General features: G+C 29.1%; 1 protein-coding gene across 1 annotated transcript in view; it reads left to right on the plus strand.

The window, feature by feature from the left end:
- The first annotated feature begins 523 nt into the window (after positions 1–523).
- LOC129983723 (uncharacterized) overlaps positions 524–26,471 on the plus strand; it is a 460,651-nt gene continuing 434,703 nt past the window's right edge. Inside the window, exon 1 of the mRNA XM_056093321.1 lies at positions 524–668. Within this exon, the coding sequence (XP_055949296.1) occupies positions 613–668 (56 nt within the window). The 5' untranslated portion in view covers positions 524–612. The remainder of the gene's footprint in view (positions 669–26,471) is intronic.

Here is a 26,471-nt window from a genome sequence, read left to right on the forward strand (position 1 = left end):
ATCTATGCTTTAAAGCGGCGGACATAAAAGAATAAATATTAAGGGAAAACTGAATATTAAATTTTACTGTCTTTTTCAACCCCCCGGCCAAACAGCGACATTATTGCTATTGTTATTCTATTGAACTCCGGATTCAAATCCTTAAAAAAAACTGCATTCCTAGAGCTCATTTAATCGAAATATTTTCATTGTTTTCACACACGAAAGCGACTCCCAAAAAATAATCGCAAAAACAAATATATTCCATTTTATTCTCTGTCCTTTCTCTCTTAAAAATATAGTTATAAAAAATAAAATCATTCATCGACAAAGCAATAAATCCTATTTCCGCGTCACGTTTTTACCAAACACTTTTTCTCATTTCCTCTGGCATGGTCAGTGCACCGTCAGCTCGCCAGGTGGCAGAGTTTATCAAGTGACGTCAGCTAACAATGATGGTTCTCTTCTTTTTCTTTTCCCAAACTTTGGATCGGCGTGTTATGGTTTACAACAGAACAATTCGGCGTTCGCGCGTTGAGTTGTGAGAGGTATTTTTGAACGTTGTAAGCAGACGATTTTATTGGATTTTTTTTGAGCAAAGTACTGTGGTATTTATTCCATGGTGTTCGTATTATGGCTTGGTACAGAATGAAAAGATTCACAAGAATTGTGGGAATTACGAAGAAAAGGTAAGATTTATCCGGTTGAATTACATAAAGAAGTATATATATTTTTTAGATAGTTTATGTTAGAAAAAAAATATTGATGGATGTTTTAATTTCAGATGGTGATTTAGTGCTATTAGTAGTATTAGTAATATATTAGTAGTACACTAATTATGTATGTACATAATTAGTGTACTACTAATATATTACTAATACTACTAATATATACTATACTACTAATATACTATACTATCTACTAATATAAAATATCTAATTATGTATATATAATTAGATATTTTAAGACTAAATTCCACACTATAATTTATATAATTTTAACTAAAACAACGTTTTATACGTTTTTTAAAGTTTTCCTCGTATAACTAAAATATAGAATACTTTTAGAGGTTTAAAAAAATACTCAATGATATGTTTTCAAGGCATTGTATTCTGTTATAATTTGACAGTTACTATCAATATATATATATATATATATATATTCAAAATGTTAAGCTGTCACATTTTACACTGTAATTATGAATTATATGGATAAACAAATAATAAAAATATAAATATAAAAAGTGCCATCATTCCGATATGCAGTACGCGGATTATCTGCTGGCGAAAGTTTCAATCTGTGTCCCCTTTCCCCTCCTTATTTTCTCTAATTGATTACAAAAGTCGCTGTGATTTACAGATCTCAAAATATTTTTATAATCATTAATGCATTAACATCTTTTAACATATAAAATCTGAACAATGAATCTATTTTTAAAGCGTACAATGCAGCATTTCCAGAATAAAACTTACGCTATTATTTTTTAATTCGAATGACAACAATTTATTAATTCAGTTTTTTTTTGTTCTGACATTAAATTATTAAAACTTGCCAATTAATTTGCTTTCAATTTAAGGCTTAACCATTAAAAGTATTAATATAAGAAAAAATCTTTCAACTGTTTTGTTCGGAATTTTAAGAGTAAAAATATGAAATCAATCTGAAAGAATAATGAAGATTCTAATATGTAGATACGAGTCAATAATATATATTCTAGAGAAAGGCATTCATTATTATATTCTGATAAATTTTATGTTTCTTATTCTTCTATAAGAATTTTCCCTCCATTCAGACTTTAAGATAACTGCGTTTTCTAGATCTAACAAGTTTGAAAACTAAGGGAATGGGAAGGTAGGAGATATTAGGTGGACAAAATCAGAAAACTGAAACTGAAAAAAAGGAATAATAGTGACTGAAAAAAAAGAATAATAGTTAATTATTAAAGAGTTTAAAAATAAAAAAATAAAAGAAACATAAATAACAAATTTAGATTTACTTTTACTAGTTTTTCTTCAGGTTTTTCATTCGTTCAGAGAGATGTAAACATAATCTATAAGTAATAAAGTTTGGAACAGAATTCTTTCAGAAGATATTTTTTTAATAAATTTTAATTGTGTTAATATATGGTAACCTAAAACGTTTAATTCGGATTTTTTTTCTAGCTGGAAATTCGAAAATCGGAAATGTCTTGGTTAATCTAGGACCTATTATTTCTATATTTTAGCCTGAATAATGAACTGTTATAGAAGAATAAACTGTTGAATTGATATGAAATATCTAGCGCTGAAATGTTTATACGAGTTTTAGAAACTTTTAAAAATACATTTAATATATATTTAGATAATTTTGCTGCTTCCTAAATTCCATCGTTTTTCCCACAATTTAGAAAAGCATACATTTTTTAAAAACAACATCAGTATTATTTCTAAAATATTCAATTTACTCGTTAATTGATTGTTCTAATAACTTGTTACTACTTGATAAATTCCAAACCAATATTTGGCTTAGCATTTTTAAAGATTTAAAATCCGGAAGCCGTATAAATTTTTTTTTTCAAATCACTCTGTCCTAGTTTCCTGAAAGATGACTATAACTGCAATAAGTATTCATTTATATATATATATATATATTTGGGAACAGCCTGATAAAAATCAAGCGCATATGTAAATGAGAAACCTTGTTTAAATCTGAGCCATTTTTCACTATTTTGTTGGGAACTGCAAAATGTGTGTTTCTATGGCAATCGATGCTGAATTTTTTTCTCCTTTCTTTCTTTTTTTCTCATGTGAAAATGTGTAGAAATTAAGTCGGTTGTTGGAAACACAAGAGCTGAGAATTTCACGGGCAATTTCATCTTGTAACGCCAGAGAACATAATTGGAATCTAATCTCTCAAATTGACATACATTTAATCAAAGGTCCAATAAGAGAAATGAATAAATATTGTTGTTTCTCTATTGTACTGAATAATGCTTTTTTTTAAATTTTATATCTTTCAGTTAGTTAGTTCGAAAATGTTGAAATAATATATATATATATATATATATATATATATATATATATATATATATATATTCATTAAATATCAATGTTTTTCTTTAAAAACAATGTTTCCATAACATTGTAACATAACAATAAGCGGCATTGAATAATTTTCTGAATTTAGAATGACTCCGTAATTTAGAATAATTTTAATTTAACTCTTATGTGTATGAATTTATTTAACCGACGAGGTGGATTTACTTTTTTAAATTCGCCTCTTCTTTGACTTGGTTATTAAAAATAAATCTTTTGATGATTCGTAGTTCTAGTTAAGCATGACTTTATGTCAATTTTTACTGTCTGATTGTGGTGAGCAATTAATAAATACCTATTATTTATGCTTGTTTCTAATTTTAAGCAGTTAAAAGTTTATTATTAATAAAAAATATTTTCTAATAACCAGTGATTTTAAATTTTTGTTGTATTTTATGCATTTTTCATTTGAAATTGAAAATGCTTCATTTTTTCATATGAAAAACATTTTTAAGGCGATTTAAAGATTTTTCATTTTAATGGTTACTAAAAATATATAATAAATAACATTAATTAATTTATTTATTTATTTTATTTTGAAGTACTAAATAATTATTAATCCATCAAAACCTTCCAATGATGGCTAATTTTAAACTACCGCTGTATTTTATACTTTTGAAGTGTTTTATATCATAAGCTATAATAGCTACAACTTCTGATTTTTGTTGAATAATTTAGGCGTATATTTTATATTGAAGATGATAGGAAAGTTAAAACGCAAATAATACAACTTAAATTATTTTTTTTTATGTTAATGGTTATTAAGAACTATAAATAAATACCATAATAAATATATTCCCCCTTATTTTAAGCAATTTAATTTATAAAGTTAAGTTAAAGTTCATGATTTTAATCTTAAAAAAACCTAATAATATGCGATTTTAAATTTTTGCCGTATTTTATATTTTTGTCGATTTTTATATGATGCGGTGTATGAGTGTTTCTTACTTATATTCGTTGATCAAGTGTGATTTCTATGTTGCCAATGGTGAAAAAGTTTTAAAAAAACACAAATAAAACTGTTAATAAATAAAAATAGCATGAGAGGTGCAAGACTTATCAATTTATAAAGGCTTAGATTCTATTAATCTAACATGTTGAAATTATTAAAATGCATCAATTAATGTATAGGAATTAATCTTATGAGATATTATTATAGATGTAGCAATTCCATCTACGCCATTTATTTTGTTTTATAAGTTTACCTGCGAAAGAATCATCTTTGCGAAATTTTCTTTAAAAATTGTTTGAATATTCAACAAGTTAAAAAATATTTGGAAAATTTTTATGCTTTATGAAAACTAAATTTATAAAACTGTATATTTTGGCACATACATTTATCGTAATTTGTCTCCTTTATTTATGACAAAATAAGGTTTGTTTCATTGTTAAATAATTTTATAATTTTAAAGTTTCTTCACTTAAAGTACTATACTATATTCATGAATGAGGCTATATTATGAGCCTTATTTTTAAAATTTATTCGAAATAATATGATTAAAAAAACTTTTTGAGTTAACCTGTTTCTTTTTAGATATTTTTTTTTTGAAAATTAGTTGAAAGTCTTTCTTTTTAAACAAAAATTAATTTCTCTAATATTCATTTAATTGATCCTTTATAATTTTGTTTCCATGGTAACGCAGTTAAAACACCAAAAACGATTTAATATATTAAGTAATAGGCCTTTTATCTCTGTGTTCAATCCTGACGTTACATTATTGAAATGGAAACTATTTTCGCTTACCTTGAATTATTTTTGTATTATCATAATTTTATAAAACGAGGACACATTTAAAAAAAATTTAATTAACCGTTCTACAAATGTTTCAGTCATAGTTATAAAATAAGACATTTTAAGAAACGCCATTTTCTCTTAACCTTAAAATAATAACATCTAGTAAAAAAAAAAAAAAAAAAAAAAAACCCTATGTTATTTTTTTTTCTACCAATTTTTGATTCTTAGTATCGCCTTTAGTGACTGACTTTGAATTCGTTAAAATCGCCAAGCCCTAGCCACTTTTAACATAAAAAAATGAAAGCTTTACATTTAGTGAATTTGCAAAGTATATTAAAGTTTTTATATTAAATCTACTGGCAGAATTTATGCCTTCCTTTAGCAGAATCATTACGCTGAAAAGCATTACTAAGCAACATCCATATGAAGCCAACAGCGCAGCTAAGCGTTTTTACGGACTGCACATCAAACCAGATTTGAACTTTTAAATTTAATGAAGTGCTTATCGTTACAATTTGCACTGCTAGAATGGGCAGACCATATTGGAAATATTACCATTCCCCCCCCCCTTACCCATTTGAAGAATTAACATTCTCGAGTTGTCAATCCGTATATTAAAAAACAAAAAAAGGGGGGTTACTTAATACACGTCTGTCAACCAAACAGTAGCATTGCTTTAGCATCATATATTACTGAGCAGCTTTGCTTTTGTTCAGATCAAAAATGTTTACCATTCAGAGACAAATCTATTACTTTATTGAATTACTCAGTCTGAATCTTGGATTTTGAAGTGGCAAGAAATCAAAGACATACAATAACAGCAAGTGAAAAGTTCCTAACAGACGTTTTGAATGAAATTCAACAATTTTTTTTAAACTATAAACCTTATATTCATGCAGTGGCTAATATAGGCAATTTGTGGCCTGGCAGTCAATACCATACGCAATACTCTAGCAGTGAATGTTACCAAAGAAAAATCGTTTCCTCTTTTAATAAACAGCGAAATTTATTACCTGCTCGTATACGTTGTATAGAGAAAATCTTGTGATCACCCAAAAATTCGAACTCGGGATTTTGACGAATCTCCACGTTTTAGACCTCCTTAATTTCAAAAACACATTTTTGGAAAGCATCCGTCTGTTTTTCTGTAACAAAGATAACTCATAATCGCTTTGAGATAGACTGTTGAAATTTGGTATAGGTCTTTAAACCAAATTTGCAGATTTCTCTCAAATGTTGAGTAAAATCCGTTTAAAAGAAATTTGTCTGTCCGGCTTTTCGAATATAAAGCACGATAACAGCAAAACGAGGAGAGCTAGATAGATACAATTCGGTACACAGATTTAACGTCTACAGTATAGACACTTATCACATTTTCAGCCAAATTCAACTTCGAATTGATTATCTGTTGGTCTGTACTTTCAGAAACATCTAAATGTGTGGTTAAAAAATGCAACGATTTAAATATATCAAATTAGGTAGATTACTACAAGTGCAGTTCCGCCATTTGTAGTCACAATCAATCACACATAGTCACTACAAGTACAGTTTTTTTAATCGGTTGATAAAAAAAACGCATCTAAAACACAAATTCTTTTTCCATATACTTTTAACCGCATGCCAGGGTTTAATCGCCAAATAACTCGCCAAGGATCACACGGCAGATTCAGTAAAAATGCTAAATTCAAACCAAAAGGTAATATTTCGTAACTATTGTACGCCGGTATCATAACTTATTAGAGAGTAAGCGAGAAAGCATTGGGAACATGGGTTTCCTGTTTCAGTACAATTTTAAGTTAATGGACAAGCTATAGATTTTCAGGTGCAGTTTTACCTTACTAACTGTATGGAAATATACATTAATTAGCGTTTCATTAACGTTTAATATACATACACTTTTGTAGACATCATTCTTTAAATTGATACTTGATCTCTATAAGTTCCCCAACAGCTTAGTGATAATAATGAAACAGATGGGGATATAATTAATTATATTTGATAAATATAATTTTATCCTATTATTTTATAATTCACGGGTTTGAATTTCTATTTATATAACAACTAGGTTAATGACATTTTTACTCAACTCGCTTGCGCCCACTCTTCTTACCCTTACTGCTTAAATGGAAATCCACCGCTGCGTTCCACAAAACTACTAAAACTGTTCGCACCGAACAAAATGGGAAATATTAAAATTTGAGATAGAATTGATAGAAAACGATACTTCAACTAAACAACTAAACCAAATAATTTTTCGTACCAAAAGATTGACAGATGATTTCAGAGCAAAATATAATTTTAACCAAGGAGATTGGTGAATTGCAGATATTATTCATTTTATTTTGAATAGATTTTGTGATTTTTTGTTTTACTCATTTCCATTTCTTTACTAGCCATTTTTGACGGTCAGTTGGTTCGTCGCAATTAATGACTACTAAAAATTTCAATTGTTTCCTCATAAAAATATTTTTAAGCCCCAAATTTTGATAGACATATAAATTACATTATTTCAAAAGTCTGAAGCTATTTTATTCATTGAGCTTTTCATTTCCCTAATTTTCTATCTATATTTTTAAACATCCCTATTAGATTATAGAAAAAAAGCAGCATGTTTTAAATTGGTGGCGACTTAAAATTTTTCTACCATGTCTGATTTTGAACTTAAACCTAAGTTTTCAATACAAAAAATATATCAAAAACATTTTTTTTTAAACATGTATAGTAAAACCTACTCAATATGAAAAAAAAAAAAAAAACCTGAATCTTCCTATTTTGACCACAACAATGGGTGTAAAGGTAGGATAAAATATTAATAGCAACAATGCTAGCTGCTTATTTTTCACTTTAGTAATGAAATATCGTATTGTAAAATACGCTTAAAATATATAAAAAAATTAATTACAAATATAAGACGAATTAAATGGAAGAAAATTTGGTGCCGTTGAAAAATATACTATTGGAATTTTAAGATATTATAAAAATCATTTTTGTAATATAACAATTTTGAGAGTAGAGTGCTATAAAAATCATTTTTGTACTGTAATAATTTTAGGAGTTAGCGTGAAAAAATCCCAAAATATTGTTTCATTTTTTATGAAAATTCTATTTAAAATTTTCAATAAAAATCTCCTTAGTGCACATTCCTACCTTCTAAAGTATGTATATGCCAGATTTAGTAACTTAAGGTCAAATGGTTTGGCCTGCATAGAGCCAAAACACACATACACACGCAAACACAAGCACACATTCAACTTTCTTATGAGTTAAGTTTAGTTTTGCTTAGTTATATTAACGTCCCGTTTTTAAGCAACACTAGAGCTATTTTGGGACAGACCTCGTAATTTTGAACTGTGGTCAGATGACGTAGCCAACACCTGAGCTGACACTCTCTCTCTAAATTTTTACACCACACCAGTTAGCTTATGGGTTAAGATTATATCCAATGGTTAGTGAAGTGGTATGGCATATTCTGATCTTCAAGTTAATGCGGATACTTCAGTTTGGAGCAGGACCGCGGTGGCCTGGTGGTAAGGTCTCAACTTGTGAGCCGTGGGGTTTCAGGTTCCCTACCCCACGGCAAGTTCAGAGACCCGATTCCACCGAAGAACCGTCGTGTGAGGGGGTCTGTTACAAGTTAAATCCGTCATGCCAAAACGTCCTCCCGCTGGTGTGGTGTGGTGTGGAGAGGGGGGTGCCAGCTCAAGTGTCGTCCTCGTCATATGTCCGCGGTTCAAAATGACGAGGTCCGTCCCAAAATAGCTCTAGTGTTGCTTTACAACGGGACGTTAATATAACTAAACTAAACCAAACTAAACTTCAGTTTGGAGCAATATTACAAAACTTAAATTCGACCTATTCCTTTTCTTGATCCGGAAATATTTCAGCTTTCTTCATGTAAATGGTAAAACTCGCCGACTAATATGCTGTTTAAGTGTTCTTAAACGTGGAAAATGTTGTTTATACTTTAATTTAAATTGTTTTACCAAGCCATTTATTATTCGCTCAGTACCTTAGTCTAATTGGACGAAAAATTGTGAATTTCTATGCTTAATAACTCTAAAAATGAAACTGAACAATTCAAGAACTTGGTTGAATCTTACTGGTTCTACCACAAAAATTTATAGAAGGAGGTGTTTGTTTAACGGAAAAAAAATTCTCTTTCGAATTCTATACTTCTTACGTTATGTCTAATGAAGTGTTACACCGGACGCACAGCTATTTCCAAACAAGTCCTGTCTCTCTTTCAGCGATAAACAACTCTCTTATGATTTTGTGGCGTTTCCTTTACCTAAAGGGTCACTAATCTGTTGAATTTTTTATTGTTGCCGTTTAAAGAAGTAATTCAGTAAAATTTGTATTTTCTTACCCATATAGACTAATTGTCTTTTGCGAGAAAACATTTCTGGTTCCTAAACCTTAAAAGCAAAAGTGGAAAATTTAGTTTGCCGTGGTATTAAACTATTATTTTTGGTTTCAAAAAATTATTTGTGACTAATTTTTTTTTTTTTTTTTTGTATTTAAAGTAAACAAAGAGGAAGTATTGTGACCGTAACGGAAATGCAAATTTTCACGTTTCAGACTTCCCGAGTCCGAAAGACACTTTTTTGAAATTATGCCATCTGTCTTAAAATACAAGCTAGATTGATGAAATTTGCTATATGGTCTTTTCAACAAATTTATGGATTTTTTATTGACTTAATATCTTATTAAAATTCGGAAAAAGTTCAAAGGGCCGCGTTGACCTGGGGTAAAATCTCCGCTTCGGTACCTGAGGGTTTCAGGTTGGAAACAAGATTCTACTGGAGAACCGTCGTGTAAGCTGGTCTGGTGCGCGCTAAATCAGTCGGGTTCTAAAAGTCCTCCTGCTGATGTACTGTGGAAGTTTGGAGATAGATTGCCAGCTCAGGTGTCGTCCTTGTCACCTGACCACGGCTCAAAATTACGAGGTGGTCCATCTCAGTATAGCCGTAATGTTGGCTTGAAACGGGACGTTAATATAACTAAACTAAACAGAAAACCTTCGCAAGTGATTCGGTTTAAGTAGATTTACAAACCGTTTGGAAAACAGATCTCAACCTGCACAGATTTCGTTTTTTTTTTCCTCCCAATTTTGGTAAAACTCGATTGCAACACCTGAGTACTACTCAAATTAAAACTGAACTTATCTAATATTAGTATTTTTGCGAAAATATTTAATGAAGCATTTTAAACTAAAGGCAATGTTTTAACTACGATTTTTTTTTTTAATATATTTACATAATATGAAATATTTTGTGTTTCGCTTCGAAACACAAAACGCTTTACGAATTTACATTTAGATATCTCTTTACCTTAAACAATAGAACACAGAATTTTATACAATCATATATTTATTGCTTTTACATACCAGATTTTATTTATTTAATACATCGCATTTATTATTATTATAATTATTAACAATTTCACATATGTACATGTAAAATAACGGGGAATCATTCGGCTGGTAGACGATTTTTGTTCAGACATTAATTTATTTACAATCTTTATGATAAAACTTAATGCTTAATTTCATCTATATAGCTTATTATGCATTTCAATTGATCAATTTCACATAAAACTCAAGGGACAGATAACCAATGCATCTTTTGATGGATTATTGCAAAATTGCGATTTAATCTTAAAACCACTTTTCATTGGTCTATTTTCTTCTGTTTTTAAATTATCGACAGAAACTGCTCAAAATATAATTCATTTTAGTTTCAAGAAGGTTTAGTAAATAAAGATTCATCAAAATTACAAAGTCAAATCATTAAAGCTTACAGTTATTTTTCTTTATTAATTTCGTATTAAAGACATTAACAATTATGATAGAGAATTCATCCTCATAGTTTTTAAATTTTCTGCTATAAAAATATGATAATCATAAAATAATGCCAGAAGAATCTAGCATTAGTTTATGCAACAAGATTAGATTTCAATTTAAAACTCTTAAACTAGCCAGCGAAAGTGATCTCCCTGTAATTTTCTCATATGCTTACTAATAAATATGTATAATTACTGATAATTATGTATACATAATAATAAATATAATAATAATTACTAATAAATATAATGAGTATTCTTACTAATAAATCTCGTATACTTAAATATATACTTACTAATAATAAACATTACCCAGCAATATTTGCAAAAAAGTCTATTAGTGTAAGCTGTTTGACGATTTATCGCTGGGATCCGGTTAATACACAAGCAACTGAACACTAAATGTGTATTTTGGATTTTTACCCACCGATTGAAACCAAAATTTGAAGCAGAGCTCCACAATGTAGCCATATAATCACATACCAACAAATCATATATTTCATCGCATTTAAAATTGCAGCGTACAGATCGACAGACGGTGGACCCTTTGACGGATATGGTTTCAAATTTCATAGATATCTACATTTTAGATTGTTGAGTCAGTATACGAGATTTTATATTTTTAGCTTTCTTCATTCTGTAGTTATCATTTTAAATTATATTCGGTAATCGGTCAGACACATACTTCCTCTAGAAAGATTTTTTTTCCCAAAATTTGACAAAAAAATTTCAAATCTGATGTTAAATATACCAAAATTCAACTGTCTAATTCAAAGCATTTTTAAGCTATCGTGTTCTCAGACAGACAGACATGATGCCGAAATGAGTTTTTTATAATCAATTACAATACTATTCCTTTATATATTCACCAAAATGCAACCATCTAACTCAAAGCATTTTTGAATTATCGTGTTCATAAACAGATAAAACATAATGCCAAAAAGTGTTTTTTCTAATCAAGAAGGTTTGAAATGTGAAGTTTTGTCAAAATCTGGGGTTTTAATTTTTTCGACGATTAGAATACTTTCTCTTTATGCATTTCGTATACTAAATAGCAAAAAAATAATCAGTTACCACCTGAAATATGATAGATAGATCAGTCATCCCTTGCGCTACTTAAAAAAATGTGCCAGTATTTATCTTAGGAGATCTGTTCGTTTTGTAGTCATCGTTTTAAATTATATTCGGCAGGCAGTCGGATACAAACTTCCTCTGAGTAGATTTTTTATCAAAATTTGACACAAAAAAAAAATCAACAAATATGAAGTTAGGTATGCCAAAATTCAGCCATGTATCTCAAGGCATTTTAAACTATTATGTTCATAGACAGTCATAATATCAAAAATGTGTTTTTCGTGCTCAAGTAGATCTAAAACATTAAAACTCGCCAAAATCTCCAGTTTGAATTTTTCGACGATAACAGTACTCCCTGTTTATGTATTTCGTGTACAAGATAGCAAAAAAATCAAACAGTTACCAGCTGAAATGTGATAGAAAGTGATTTCTGCTTTCAGTCATTCCCTGTGCTACTTAAAAAAAAAGAAAAAAGAAACATCCCTTTGCTTGATCTTTCTGATTTCTTAAATCACTTTCAAAAGATTGTTTGGCTCCACCGTTACAAACAAGAGCATATAATCTGCTTTATGTATTTTTTATGTTATTACCTGAGGTGGTAAACCAAATAGGATCTTCCTCTCACGATCCCCCTTCCCCATCCAATCCTGATTGCTCTTCAAACTGCTAAATATTCCGGGCACGTTATGCCCTTGAGAACGTACGCCCAACTCCGTTCACTCTACCCAGAAGAATCTCGAAGTTAATAGCTCGGTGGGTACATCTACCGCAATTTAAGGGTTGTCAGAGGGGTAATAGTTCGGAAAGGGGATGAAAATACAATACACTAGTCACACTTGTTTCCTTTTTATTTTTTTGGCTCAGTAAGACCGTCTATTGTGGATGGGCAGTGGGTTAAAAATTATGATGAGCTGCGAAATAACTGGGATGCTTGAAGGTTCAGCGACAACCCTTTCTCTTTATGCGGTGCATGAAGGGTTACGGGGTTAAAGCCCCCGGGGAAAGCTCAAAACCATACTTTTATTCTATTAGCGCTGTTCCAGTGGCACAGTGGCTGAGGATATGACAAGGCAATTGAGTGTTTTTACTTTCGAGACCTGTCCAGACCGATTAAAGCGATTTAAGACCAATCCTCGTTAAAATATTTTTTTTTATTTGATAATTTATATTCTGTGTTTCTCAGGTGCTTCTTTTTACATATAAAATTTATTTTCAGTTTTTATTTGCTTAAAAATTTCCACTTAGTCTTACATTATATAATTTATAATTTACTGATTTGAGGAAATTTGTATTTTGGATACCGTAGTTTGCTACATGGAAAAGATTCATAGAAATGCCAGCGACTATTTGGTGAAGCATCCTTGGATTAAATATTAAGCTGTAATCATAGATAGTAAAAATTTTGAGCATGAATTGAGGAATGAAAATGGCAAACAAAATAAATGCCAAAAACAAAAAAGTTCTGATAGTGCCAATAACTATTTTGTCAGCCAGTAAAAAAGTTGCACTTGCGTCACATATTATTACTCATATAAATTATTTAAACGACTATCAAGTATTTTTTTTTATGTTGACCATGTTATAAAACAATGTTAATTCGACATTTCAAAGTGAAATACGGCATTTCAATTTTTTTTTAATACTCACATCATCTACTTCTTTTAGTTAATGGCAGATTTCGGACTAGGTCTAGTGTTGCGTATCTAGGCCTAGTCTGTCATCGAGACCTAAAGTCCCGGCTTCTACCTAGGTCCAACTTTAGGTCTATGGCCCCTGGGTTGAGGAGAACTGCAATCAAGTCGATCCCTTTTATGATTAAAAATATTATTCATAAATGAATGGAAACCAGTGGTGCCTCCAGAAATTGATTTTGGAAAAAAATATCGTTACTATCAAGAAAGAAGCATTTTTTTTTAAATTTAGAATTATCACTTGATAATAACAAAAGAATACGATGTATCAGTTTTATTTTTCCGATTAAAACTGTTAAAGGATTTGTATAATTTTTATTCGGTTATATAAATTTATAAAAAAGACTAACATTTAAAAAAATACTAAAGGAATAACAGTTTTAGCGAAAGAAATTAGATTAACCCATAATTCCTGACCGCTGTTAATTTACTAAAGTCGTGAGCTAAAAAGGAAAGAGTCCGCTCGATGACAATTCAACTGCGCAAGGGAGTGAGTAATAATCTGAGTTGGACACTTTCAAACAGCCTGTATTAGGGGCTCAGATCGCTCTTTGGGGAAAAAAGGACTCCTGTTATTCTTTCCCAGGAAACTGTTATTGAGAGGGAATATCTTCTATAAGGAAACTGCCCCCATCACCGTAATACAAATACAGAAAAAAAGGCACTTTTTTAGTGATAGCAAAGATTTTTCGATTCTTTTCTCAGGAATTTGCTTAGATGAAATCATCCCCCCCCCTTCTTGACGAAAAAATAAAAAGAAAGAAAAATTGATTTAAAAAATTTAGAATGTCTATATCAAAATAAGAGAATAATGCCGAAATATTCCACTTTAGAGAAATGATGTTGGTGGTGTATATATCTCTTTGCACGTCCATGGTTATAAAGTGATCGTAACCCTCGTGACCTTCTGATGGGAATAAAGTAGTCGTAAAGGAATCAAATTTTTGTCATCTTAAATACGAAAATGTCAGTTGTAGAGGGGGCGAGGCTCTTTATAACTTTGTAGTGAATAGATGCGCGAGGATAGAATCTGGGACCTTGTGGTTCGCAGCCCGGTAACATGACCACGATACAAAAGCAATTGCTCGGGTAGCGTAGTTGTTAACTGGCTTATAAGCTATTCATTACAACTTCATTATGAGGTAGACGAAAATAATAGATGAGTTTCAGGAACTGTTATTTAATTATTTTCTGAGTTCCACATTTCACAAGACAAAACAAACATGAACACGAAAATATCGACACTTTCTTAGAATACAATTTTATAATTACCCCCAAAAAGGATCATAAGAAATATACCTTGATGTTAATAAGGTAACGCCCTCTGTTGTATCAAAAGAGGAAGTAGTAGAGTTATATAACCACTACACAGTTTAAGTAGCATTAAGATATAGAACTTAAAAGTAGAAAATGATAATTTTAACAATATATATTCTTAAATCTTAATTTTTTTCGCCATTATGTTAGCCTATTTATTGCCATAGATGTTTACTCTGCAGCTCTTCTGAACAAATAAACAATAGTCCAAATCATCCATATAGAAATGAAGTTTCATGGAGTGACACAGTTAAATAATACTATACTAATAATAAACTATGAAAAGGCTCCACAAGCTTATAGTAATCCATCTTTTTTGTCAGATAAGAAATATTTCAAGCAGCGGTGGGTTATTAATGGTTTCCTATTTTACCCCTAAGATTTTGTCTTGATGTAGTCCGACCCGTTACATCATCACTTAGTATGTAATCTGAAAATCTGCTGGCTGGTTTTTCTCTATATCTTTTATCATCCCAATGGGCATTACGTTCTTTTAAGGTTTACACTATTGTATAAAATTATAATGACCTTTGCCTTGCACCGTGTATATATATTTTTTAGATTTTAATTGATTTTCCTCGTAGAAAGCTACATCAAAATAGCAATATCGGGTAAAATTCTTTCTTCTGTAGTACTTCATAATTTTCTTCCAAATTAATTAATATTTCCTATTAATATTTTTAAATGAGCGTTGTTATATAATTGCGAACAAATCTTTATTTTATGAATATGGTTTTATCATTTTAAATAGCTTTTAAAAAAGTGTTTATATTAAACAATGTTTTTAAAAAATTGTAAGCAAATTAAATCTTATAAAAAGCTAATAATTGGAACTAATGAAAAATGCAGGGACAGTAACTGTTACTGAGAGTGAATTTTTCAAAGTTGGTATTTTTTTTTTCAATTTAAAATGGTTGTATGAGAGGGAAAGTATAACTGTAATTTATGTAACTGTGTAATCATGTTCTAGAAGATGCATTAAGCAATTTCCTTTTCTAAATTAATTTATCAGTCTAAATTACCGGGATAATTGCGATATTTCTATATGTTCCTAATTACCCAGGGATTATGATGTAATTGGGAATGCGTGCTTGTGCTACTAATTATTGTAAAAAACTGATTTGAAGAAAATAGATTTCAGTTGATAAGAAATTTTTGCTTATTACTTTCAAATTTATTTTATTGTCCTTTCCTATCTGCCCCAAAATTCTGTCTTTTTCATTGTTTTTAATAAACATTTAATTTACTTCGTGAAATATTGCATATAAACAGTCATAATTGTTTAATATTTTCATTGTTTATAATTGTTTAATATTTTCATTGTTTATAATTGTTTAATATTTTCATTGTTTATAATTGTTTAATATTTTCATTGTTTATAATTGTTTAATATTTTCATTGTTTATAATTGTTTAATATTTTCATTGTTTATAATTGTTTAATATTTTCATTGTTTATAATTGTTTAATATTTTCATTGTTTATAATTGTTTAATATTGTCTTTCATTTGGAATCATTTATAATTATCATATCCCAAATTTTATTGGGAAATGAATCCTTATAAAAACAGAAATGATTGAATATTATGAGACAAGAAAAAAAAATGTCCAAGATTTAGAAACGGAATTAAAAAGTAGTAAGGATTCATTTTTTAATTAAATTATAGAAAGCAACGCTCCCACTTCTAGTAGAACATTTAATCTCTCAATTAACTCATTTCTCTTTCATATTTACTTTATCTGAAATTTATTCTAGTCAAGGGATCTGGTAGAATAGCTTTTGTCTGACGTTTTAGTGCTTTTCAAACTTGTGACTGAATTCACCACCGTTAACTCTAACAATTTCTCAAACATGGAATTAATGGATATTCATTCTAGTAACGTCAACATAATCGATCAAAATACACATATTTGTAAGAGGATGAACAATGGATGATCCCAGATTACTTACTTCTTATCCACAGCCTCCTATTCCCATTTAGAAGAGTCAAAATAAACATTTTCATCCCCATTCAAATCACCATCCTTTCTCGCCATCAGATGTCTACCTCTCATGATGTCGTCTTTTGCTATAATTGACATCAAACAGCCATTATTAATAACAATCTCAACACAAATGAAATTGCTATTATTAACCAACTTTCATATATATATAATATGTAAATATATCACAGGGTCGTTTTCTTTAAAATTGTAGGCTGTTCATTTGATATAAAATAATGAACTTTATTGACAAGATGTTGCGCATCTGAGTTTCTAAATTTAATGTCACTTTCTGTCGTTTAATTAAATTATTCCACATGACAAATATAGATTTTTATTACATTAAAATCCTATTTTTAACTTCATGAGAGTTATTAGGAGAGAGTCACATGATAATAGAAGACACAATCTTGTTTATCAGAAGAACGTTTAAAAATGTAAAATGAATCTTATTCGTAATCGTTATATGAAAAAGGTCCAAGAATTATATAACTTAGCAAATTTCCTTGAAAATAGCTGATAAAAAACGAATTATGACAATTTTGATTTTTTTTAAATCCAGTTGCAACTAAAGCGAGCAAACGTTAAAAAATTCACCCAAGAAAGTTTAAAGAAGAAATGTTTTACGCCTTTTACCTGAATGCTTTAAAGAAGGCACATAATTCCTAGCTCGCTTCGGTTTCCCCGGTGCGTATTGTAGTTCATTTCAGTTATATTAACGTCCCGTTTTAAAGCAACATTAGAGCTATTTTGGAACGGACCCAGTAATTTCGAACCGCGATCAGATGACGAGGATGACTCTTGAACTGATAGCCCCTCTCTTAACTTCCGCACCACACCAGCTGTAGGATATTTAACATGTATCAGACCCGCTTACACGTCAGTTTTTCGGTGGAATCAGGTCTCGAACCTCTGAAACCCTGCCCGTACTGTCGTCACTGCTCTCATTGATTCTTCCTGACCTTATGTATTCTTATCAACTTTAATCTCTTATTCCAAAAGACTATTTTTAGAGTCGGATCATTAATTTGAAAAAACTCTGCAAAGTAATTTTCTCTCTAATGATTTTTAAAAACAATCATATATCTAAATCTATATATTTTTTTAATTTTATTCCTAATCACTAAACTGCCTCCAAATGATTTTTTTAGTGACAATTTCATATGTTAAATTTTAAACATGACTGAAAAGTTTCGTAATTCGTCACAAATGCATTTTTTAAGAATGAATGCTATAATTCCTCTTCAAGAAAACATGTAATTAACCCGTCAATTTCATGACTGACATCATATGATGGAATGTGGATTTTCTTGATTTGAATTAATGACAGCAAAATAAGGTAATCGAATTCAACATTCCATATTATCTTCCATGCATTTTTTGTGTGTGAATCATTGAATGTCGTTTTAGAGCAGACTTTTCTTTCATACTTCAGACTTTCCATTGCCTCTTTCCTTTATTACATTTTTTTTTTCAGATAATTATTTAACAAAGACTAGTTAATCGACGAAACTTGTCTCATTCGAGTGTTCAAACATGCTATTATTGGGTCAGAATCTATCTTCATTTCATCATTAGCATTAAACGTACTATTAAAACCCTTTTTTCTTTAAGGGCTTTATATAATTCACTTATTAAAACCTTGATGAAGTTAATGAAGATCCTTTATAAAATCCATTCATTTATTTAGTAAAAAAATCTTGATTCAAATAATATTTCGATTTATTTCGCAGAATTGAATTTTAAAAAAAGATAAAAGAACTGCACAAGCAAAGGTGTCTGATATTCTGAATGATTTTGATGGCGTCAAGCTTTTCTATTAAACTTGCCTGAGGTCAAAATTCCCTGTCACAGTAACTTTTGAAATAACTATTACAGAGACCGTGTTTATAACGTTTCAGAAAAATGTATTCGTCTAACAACTATTCATTTTTTTTATCAATGTAAAATTTAAATAATTTAAAAAATTGCAATTTGAGACAATAGTATATCATCTCAATCTAAACTACTCCATTCAGATTCCCGGTCCTTAATTTGAAAAAACTGAACTGAATGGTTTGAACTGAATTGAACTGAATTTTCATGTTTTGAAGGAATCGAGCTGAACTCGAGCATGCCAAATCTTCTATATTTAACATTTTACTTTTTTGAATTATCATGATTGCATGCTTCTAAAAGTACAGATCGACAGGTGTCGAACCCCTTGTTGGATTTGGTTGAAAATTTGATAGGTGTCTACTATATAGATGATAAATCTATGCACCAATTTTTTTATATCTAACTCTCTTCGTTTTATAGTTGTATAGTATTAACTTAAATTCGAATAGTCGGACAGACAGACTTTCTCCAAGTAGAATTTGTTCAAAATTTGACAGAAATCGTCAAATTTAATGCCTAGATCATAAACCAAATTTCATCCATCTAGCTCGAAATGTCACGGACAGAAGTACATTTGCATTTCGATTTCGAACTCAGAGAGACCTAAAACGTCGAAATCTCGAATTGGAATTTTTAAACGATTACAATTTTTTATACTTCGTGTACGAGAAAATAAAAATTAACCTTGAAATAATGACGAAATTCCAGGCTTATTCGAATCACAAAAACACATTTTTCGAATTATATCTATCTATTTATCTGTCTGTAATTCAAAAAAGCTTTTAGTTTCTTTGAGCTAAACTAAAGAATTTGGTTTGTGGTCTTAACACTAATTTTGCAAATATCTGTCAAATTTCGAGCGGAATCTATTCTGGGAAATTTATTTATCTGTTTGTCTAAGACCAAATAACACAATGACTACAAAATGCAAATAGCTAGATACATACAATTTGATACACAGTTTTAGAATTCAAGAGGACTTGGTATCCTAACATTTATGGAAATGCCGATTCTTCTAATTTTACATTTAAAATAATGTGTGAACTTGTTTCTGAATTTTCTGGACATTTCAGAAGGGTTGGACAGTTATTTTGCCGAGATACGATGTCATTTTGACAGACGTGATATCAAAAGCCATGCTGTCTTCTAATGTTTTATTTTATATTTTCATTGGTGAAAGGATTTTTTATTTTGAAATAAAATAACGTACATTTCTAAAACCTTTATTATTTACTCACTATTTGTTTATAAATTGGATAATTTTACCTGTATTTCTGTGTCAGTATCTGCCCTTCAATTTTGGACCATTTTTGAAAAGAAAATCAACTTTTACAAAATTGCAACATAATTTATTTCTTATTTTAATTCTAATAGATTTGGAAATAGCACGAGTTAACAAAAAGACACATTATATTATTATGAATTGTAAGAGTTGCAGAGCGTGCAAATCAAATTTCTGAAATAAAGTAGTTTCAAAAAACGGTTTTGTTATTTGGCTGTCAAATTCTTTAGTAACAGCGAAATTAATGACTATGTATATGTTAACCAAAATATTTAGATTTCAACAAGGCTAAATTTACCCCTGCTTTTTAAAATATAGTTCTGTTTTATGTAAAAAGGTATTGATAACAAAAGTTTGTATATATGTGTTTAAACACATTCTCATTCAATTCGTTTTTCTAGAAATGTTGCTTGTTTCAAATGTTTTTTTAACTTATATTTTATTTAAATGATTTACAATTGTTAAACATTAATTGTATCATACAATTGTAAACATACAATTGTAAAGCATTAATAAACATTTCAGAAGAAAGAAATTAAGATTGATTTTCTAAATATAGTGACTCTAACATTAAAATGAATAAATAATTATAATTTTTCGATTATTTTTTTTAATTATAGATAAGTTAAAATTGAGCAATTATTAGCTATGGAAAAAATAAAATTTTTACAATCATTTTCTTGCTGAAAGGTAGTTGATTATTGTTAAGAAAAACAACTAGTTTAACTTAAGCTGGTTTAATTGTTATAATACTGAGTTCAATCTTTAAACCCTTTTATTTTTCAATCTGCTTTTTTCTGTTATCATGCATCTACTATGAAATGCTAAAAGTCAAACACATTCCATTCAAACTATTTGAAATCTTATTGTGAACTCAGAAATGTCAAATTTATAGAAATCGGCATCAATTTTATAAAAATATAAATTGATTACAAAATTTTTAAAAAATAGCGAAAGTAAAAAAAAATTGATATTTTCAAAAAAAAAAAAAAAATCGCACAAATTTTTGCGTAAGCATTTTTTTTCCGAAATTAATTTAGATATCTTTCGTATGACTATTTTCATTAAGTTCATTTAAAGAATTCTGCAGAAAAAAAAATTTAATATTGAAATTTAATAAGAAACATTTTTAAAAATTAGTAATTAAAAAAAAATTAATTAAATTTATATTTCTATATAGGAGAAATATTTTTAAAAATTTAAATTTTTAAAAAGTTTACATTACTTACAGCAAAACAAAGCAGATTTTGTGGATATTGTAGAAAAATATTTGGGGGTATCAAATATCCTTAAACAGAATATCCCTAACAAATTTTGGGCCAAATTTATCTATGGTTGGGGTATCTGTCAGATGCTTTTTAGTAAAATGAATTTAAATTTTTAGAATAATTTTCTACCGTCATAAGCAAGAAAAATTATGACTCATTGTTTAAGAAATTGTGTATTTACTGGTATTGATTTGCCAATATTTCTGCTATCGATATAGTTATAGCATTAATTATTTTAATAAGAGATTGATTTGAATAACTGCATTCCACTTGTGAATGAATGTTATTTATTTAAATGATTGGAATGGCGTAAATAAAGCTATTTTCCGGTCAGTGACATCGGAGCTTGCGTTGCGGATTTCTTTTCTTCTGTACTTCACGCGCTATGCAATTGCCGTGTCAGCAATTCGTTAAGTAATCACTTCAGTAAATAAATGCAATTAACATATCAATCTGGGTTATTTTTTTTATTCTCTTGAAAGGATTTGGACTTTTTTTTTATTCCCTTGAAATGACTTGGAAACTTTTAATTCTTTAATTTAATTTTGGAAACTTTTAATTTAATTAAAAAAAGTAAGGAAAATATTTCAATATAGCTTATAAGATCACACAAAAGTGAATGCTCAGAATTAAACATATTACTCTTTTTTTTGTGCCACTTTTTCATTTTAATTTTCTTAAACAGAATATAAAATATCTGTATATAATTTGTATTTTTTTTCTTTGGAATAGTTGCTAACAATTTTTTATTCTAAAGTCGTTCTGACGGAGTTACATGACTCTTTGTGTTACTATATTATGTTTGTCATATGACTCTAACTTTATCTGAATAACGCAATAACAAAAAAAAAAAAATGTAAGGGCAAATGGTAAAGCGCATGTAATGTCTTATTTTAGGCTGATATACACTATTCTATGACACCATGTCTTTATTTCATCTGGAAAATTATCTACAAGATCCAAAACTAAATAAAAACGGCGCATTTGCCGTTTATCATATGAATAGGAATTTATTGACGATACCTAATACATGCTGAATAAATAATGAAATATATATCAGCATTTAAAGGATAATGAGCCTCAAATTTATATGAAATCTTCTTACTGGATCTTTTTACAGTACTAAAACTTTTCTGGAAGAAAAATTTTTTTATCAATTGTACAGCATGCATCACTATCTCTAAACAGCACTTTTAAAAGAAACATTAAATAAAAGACGTCTCTTTAAGTTATCGAATGACGAAATCGATGAAGTTACAATTACCGTCTCTTGAGACCGAGTATTGCAGACACTCGGCTGTAGTTTTTATGTTTGGCATTTGTCGATGACTTTTGGATGCAGTCACAAAGTACTAGTAAGTGTTTCAATGAAGACAGCATTAGACAGCATGAAAGAAAAACACTTTTTTTTCACTTCATGCATCAAGCTATAGAAATGCTATACATACAGCATCAGCCTTCATTGTTTTGTGAAAATTTTGGGCTTCCTTGGATGAGACCATCGTTAAAAACGAGTAATTTGACAGTGAGCGCTTAAAACAATTTAATTACGGTAATTTAAAATGAGATGAAAGTTTTAAACTGATAGAATGGTTAGCTGCAATGACAGGGCATAAAATTGTGAAACAGAGAACCAACTGTTGGCATATGTCCCGGCTAATGTTATAAAGAAAACCTAATCTGGATCATAGCCGTTAGACTTCTCTATGTTGCCTCCGATGATTGAACATACTTCCTAAGGCAGAGATTGTGTCGTGGCCGGTGTAAGAAATTAGGAATCAACCGTAGTTCCCGCCTAATTGCCATCACGGCTTCCCTCTCTTTCTTCAAACTCTGTATGACTTCAAACTGGCAAGAAAGATTTTTTTGCGGTTATTTTATTTGTAAAATTTGCTTCTAATTATGTGGCTGCAATGATGTGTATACAAAAAAATTTATTTAAAGTGAAAAATCCAAGCATAATAAATAAATCGTATATATTCATAAAAGATATATCTCAGAACCATTTTAAAATTTATTAATCAAAGAAGAAAAACGTAAAGAAATGAATTTGGTGTCACTAAAGTACTAAAAGTTTTGAATTTGGAAGTGGGCAAAAATGATGTGTAAAGACTATTCTTCGTTGTTATTGAAGTACTAATGTTATTATTAATTTTTAATAAGGAATTTAATTAAATTTAGAAGAATCTTTTCTTAATGAGTACCTATTGCCAAAAAAGTAAATTAAACACTGCCATCTTGGACATTCAGAGTCCACCAATTTTCTCTTTAAAATGTTTTGAACTATTTTTGCATCATGCATGTGGCATGACGCAATTTTCAGATTATAAGCATTGTAATGTTAAAACAATTTACAGATAGTATATACAGATTATAAACATTATAATGTTAAAGACATTTATAGATAATATACAAATTATAAACTTTATAATGCTAATGCAATTTACATATAGTAAACAAATTACAAACATTATAATGCTAAAGCAATTTACAGATAATATACAGACTATAAATATTATGATGTTAAAGAAATTTGCAGATATTATGCAGACTATAAATATTATAATGTTAAAAAAATATACAGAATAATACACAGACTATAAACATTATAATGTTAAAGCAATTTACAGAATATGCACAGAATGTAAACATTATAACTTTACAGAATTTTATAGATAGTATACAGACTATAAATATTATAATGTTGAAAAAATATCAGAATAGTATACAGAGTGTAAACATTATAACGTTAAAGAAATTTACAGATAGTATACAGACTATAAACATTATAACATTACAGCAATTTAGAGATAGTATACAGACTGTAAATATTATAATGTCAAAGCAATTTTTAGATAGTATACAGACTATAAATATGTATTGTTAAAGAAATTTACAGAATAGTATACAGACTGTAAACATTTTAAAATTAAAGCAATTTACTGATAATAAACATACTATAAACTTTATAACGTTAAAGCAATTTATAGATAGTATACAGACTATAAGTATCACAATATTAAAATATTATACATAACCAAGTCGAATTTTGGAATGATATGAAACTTTAACATGGTAATTGTGCATGGTAATTGTGGTACATGCTTAAAATGAATCTCGTCTCTCTCATTTTCCGTCAAAACATATACATAAGCTACAAGAGAACTTCATATAATTTCTGCAATTCTTTTGCCATCCAAAAACCTGACCCAGATTGATATCGTGGAGATTGATTCAGTTGCTGATCGCGTCCGTCCTCAAGTACCACCTTCGCGCACGAAACAAGCGCATCTTATCCAACCATCGTCTTCCTTCCGATCGCACGAGATCTTATCTTACCGATTCTAATTCAGGTCTGTCGGACTCGTTATTTTTCTTGCTGGAAAATCAGATAGGTTGCTATATAAATATATATATAAAAAAATCACCATTTATGAGCAGAGAGAGTTTCTGTTCAATAGCCAGGGCTGTGTGGAGGATATATTAGAGATCGTTCATGAGTTTGGATAATTTTGTGGTTTGGGTTTTTGACCTCATCTTCTTCTTGGACATTGTGGTTTTAGTTCTTTTTTTATGTGACACGAATCGATGAGGTGGTGAAGTTTTTTTATGCAAATGTTTGTGGAAATTTTGGATGATTATTTTCCTTTGTCATTTTTTTCTACCGGATGCAGGTACTGGTATCGTTGCCTTCTATATTTAAAGATCCTTTTCATTTGGATATATGGATTAGGAAAAGAAAAGATCATCATAAGAGTAGATATAAGAATTCAAACGATAATTGGCCAAACAAATTTAAAAAGAACCGGCTTATAGATATATATATAAATGTGTGCTTTTATTTAGTAGTTTTTGCTTAAAAACTGTTGGCATGGAAGTATAAAGCAAATTGAGCAAAAGAAAATTTTAAATTATTTATACAAAAAAAAATATATAATAATTTAATTTTTTCTTTTTGAAATTGCACCTTGTGCGATAGCAGACAATTAGAAATCTTCATCTGATTTAGATTAATTTTCTCCCCTCTATTACGTCTTGCTTTTTCAGCCGACAAATTTATTAACTTCTGTGGAAAAAAATAATTGTTCCTCTTTCAAACGGCAAATTGAATTGCAAGATTGCCACAAATTTGCAGCTGATGTGAAAGGACTATCTGGGTTTATATGGGACTATATCGTTCATTCTGTTTCTTCTAAATTTGCCTTTGCAAGAATTAAATTTTCACCAGAAAGAAAATTAGAATTTTATATTTTCATTTCGCCATTTACTTTGAACTAAATTGAATTCTGTTTCTAACGAAATCTGAAATTATTGCGGTTCTATGTGTTTTTAATTAGCAGAAAACAACAGACGATAATAATTTTCTTGGGAAACAAAAAAGAATATGCTTGTAAAAATTAGAGAAATTGTATTGTTACTTTGCATCATATTATATTTTCATAATTATTTTCTCCGTTAAATATTGAAAGTAGCTGCAAAGGAATTTTTGCACGTTTTTATTTTATATATATTCCCTTCAGTCAGAATGTGTAATTATCATTTTTGTATTGGTGAAGTATTCCTTGAATATTTTTTAATTAACTTTTAAAACCTTAACTACCACCTAAATTGAAAATGACTTTCTTCTTTCACTAAATTCGATCATCTTCTATAAAATGACTAAAATAGAAAACTGAAGATAATAAAATCAATTAATTGACAAACATAAATAAAATTATATGAATAAAACATTGTAAAAATCTTTAGAAAGCTCTTATTATAATGATATTTAGTAATATTTTTATTTGGAACATCGTAATTTATTTAAATTTCACAACGAGTTTTTCTTCTTTTAGAAACAGTACATATTGTTTTTCTTCTTTTAGAAACAGTACATATTGTTTTTCTTCTTTTAGAAACACTACATATTGTAGTGTTTCTAAAAGACGAAAAACAATATCTACTCAGAATTTATAAGGTGTTTTGCATAAACATTATTCTTTTATTCTTTGTATATATTCTTTCAAAACAGTCGAAGGCCTGTAAAAATAAATAACACCAGTCCATGATACGTATATTTAATTATAAGCAGATTTAGCAGATTAGATATTTATTTAAATAGCTTCTAATAAATATTTTTTTAAATTTATTTCATTCGGTTTGATCTTATAATTATGTAGTATCTTGTTTACAATGTTTTTTAACAAGTGCAACCCCCCCCCCCTTCATATAGTATTTTATCGCTTTGAAAAGTCTTCCTTTTATATAGGATTTGTTTACTTTTCGAAATTTTTTCTTATTAAATATTTATTTATTTCCCTTTTTTTCGATTGGTGATTTTAAGAGACACGAAAGTTCGGAGAATAAAATA

Source organism: Argiope bruennichi, chromosome 9 (assembly GCF_947563725.1).
Source record: "Argiope bruennichi chromosome 9, qqArgBrue1.1, whole genome shotgun sequence".
NCBI lineage: Eukaryota > Metazoa > Arthropoda > Arachnida > Araneae > Araneidae > Argiope > Argiope bruennichi.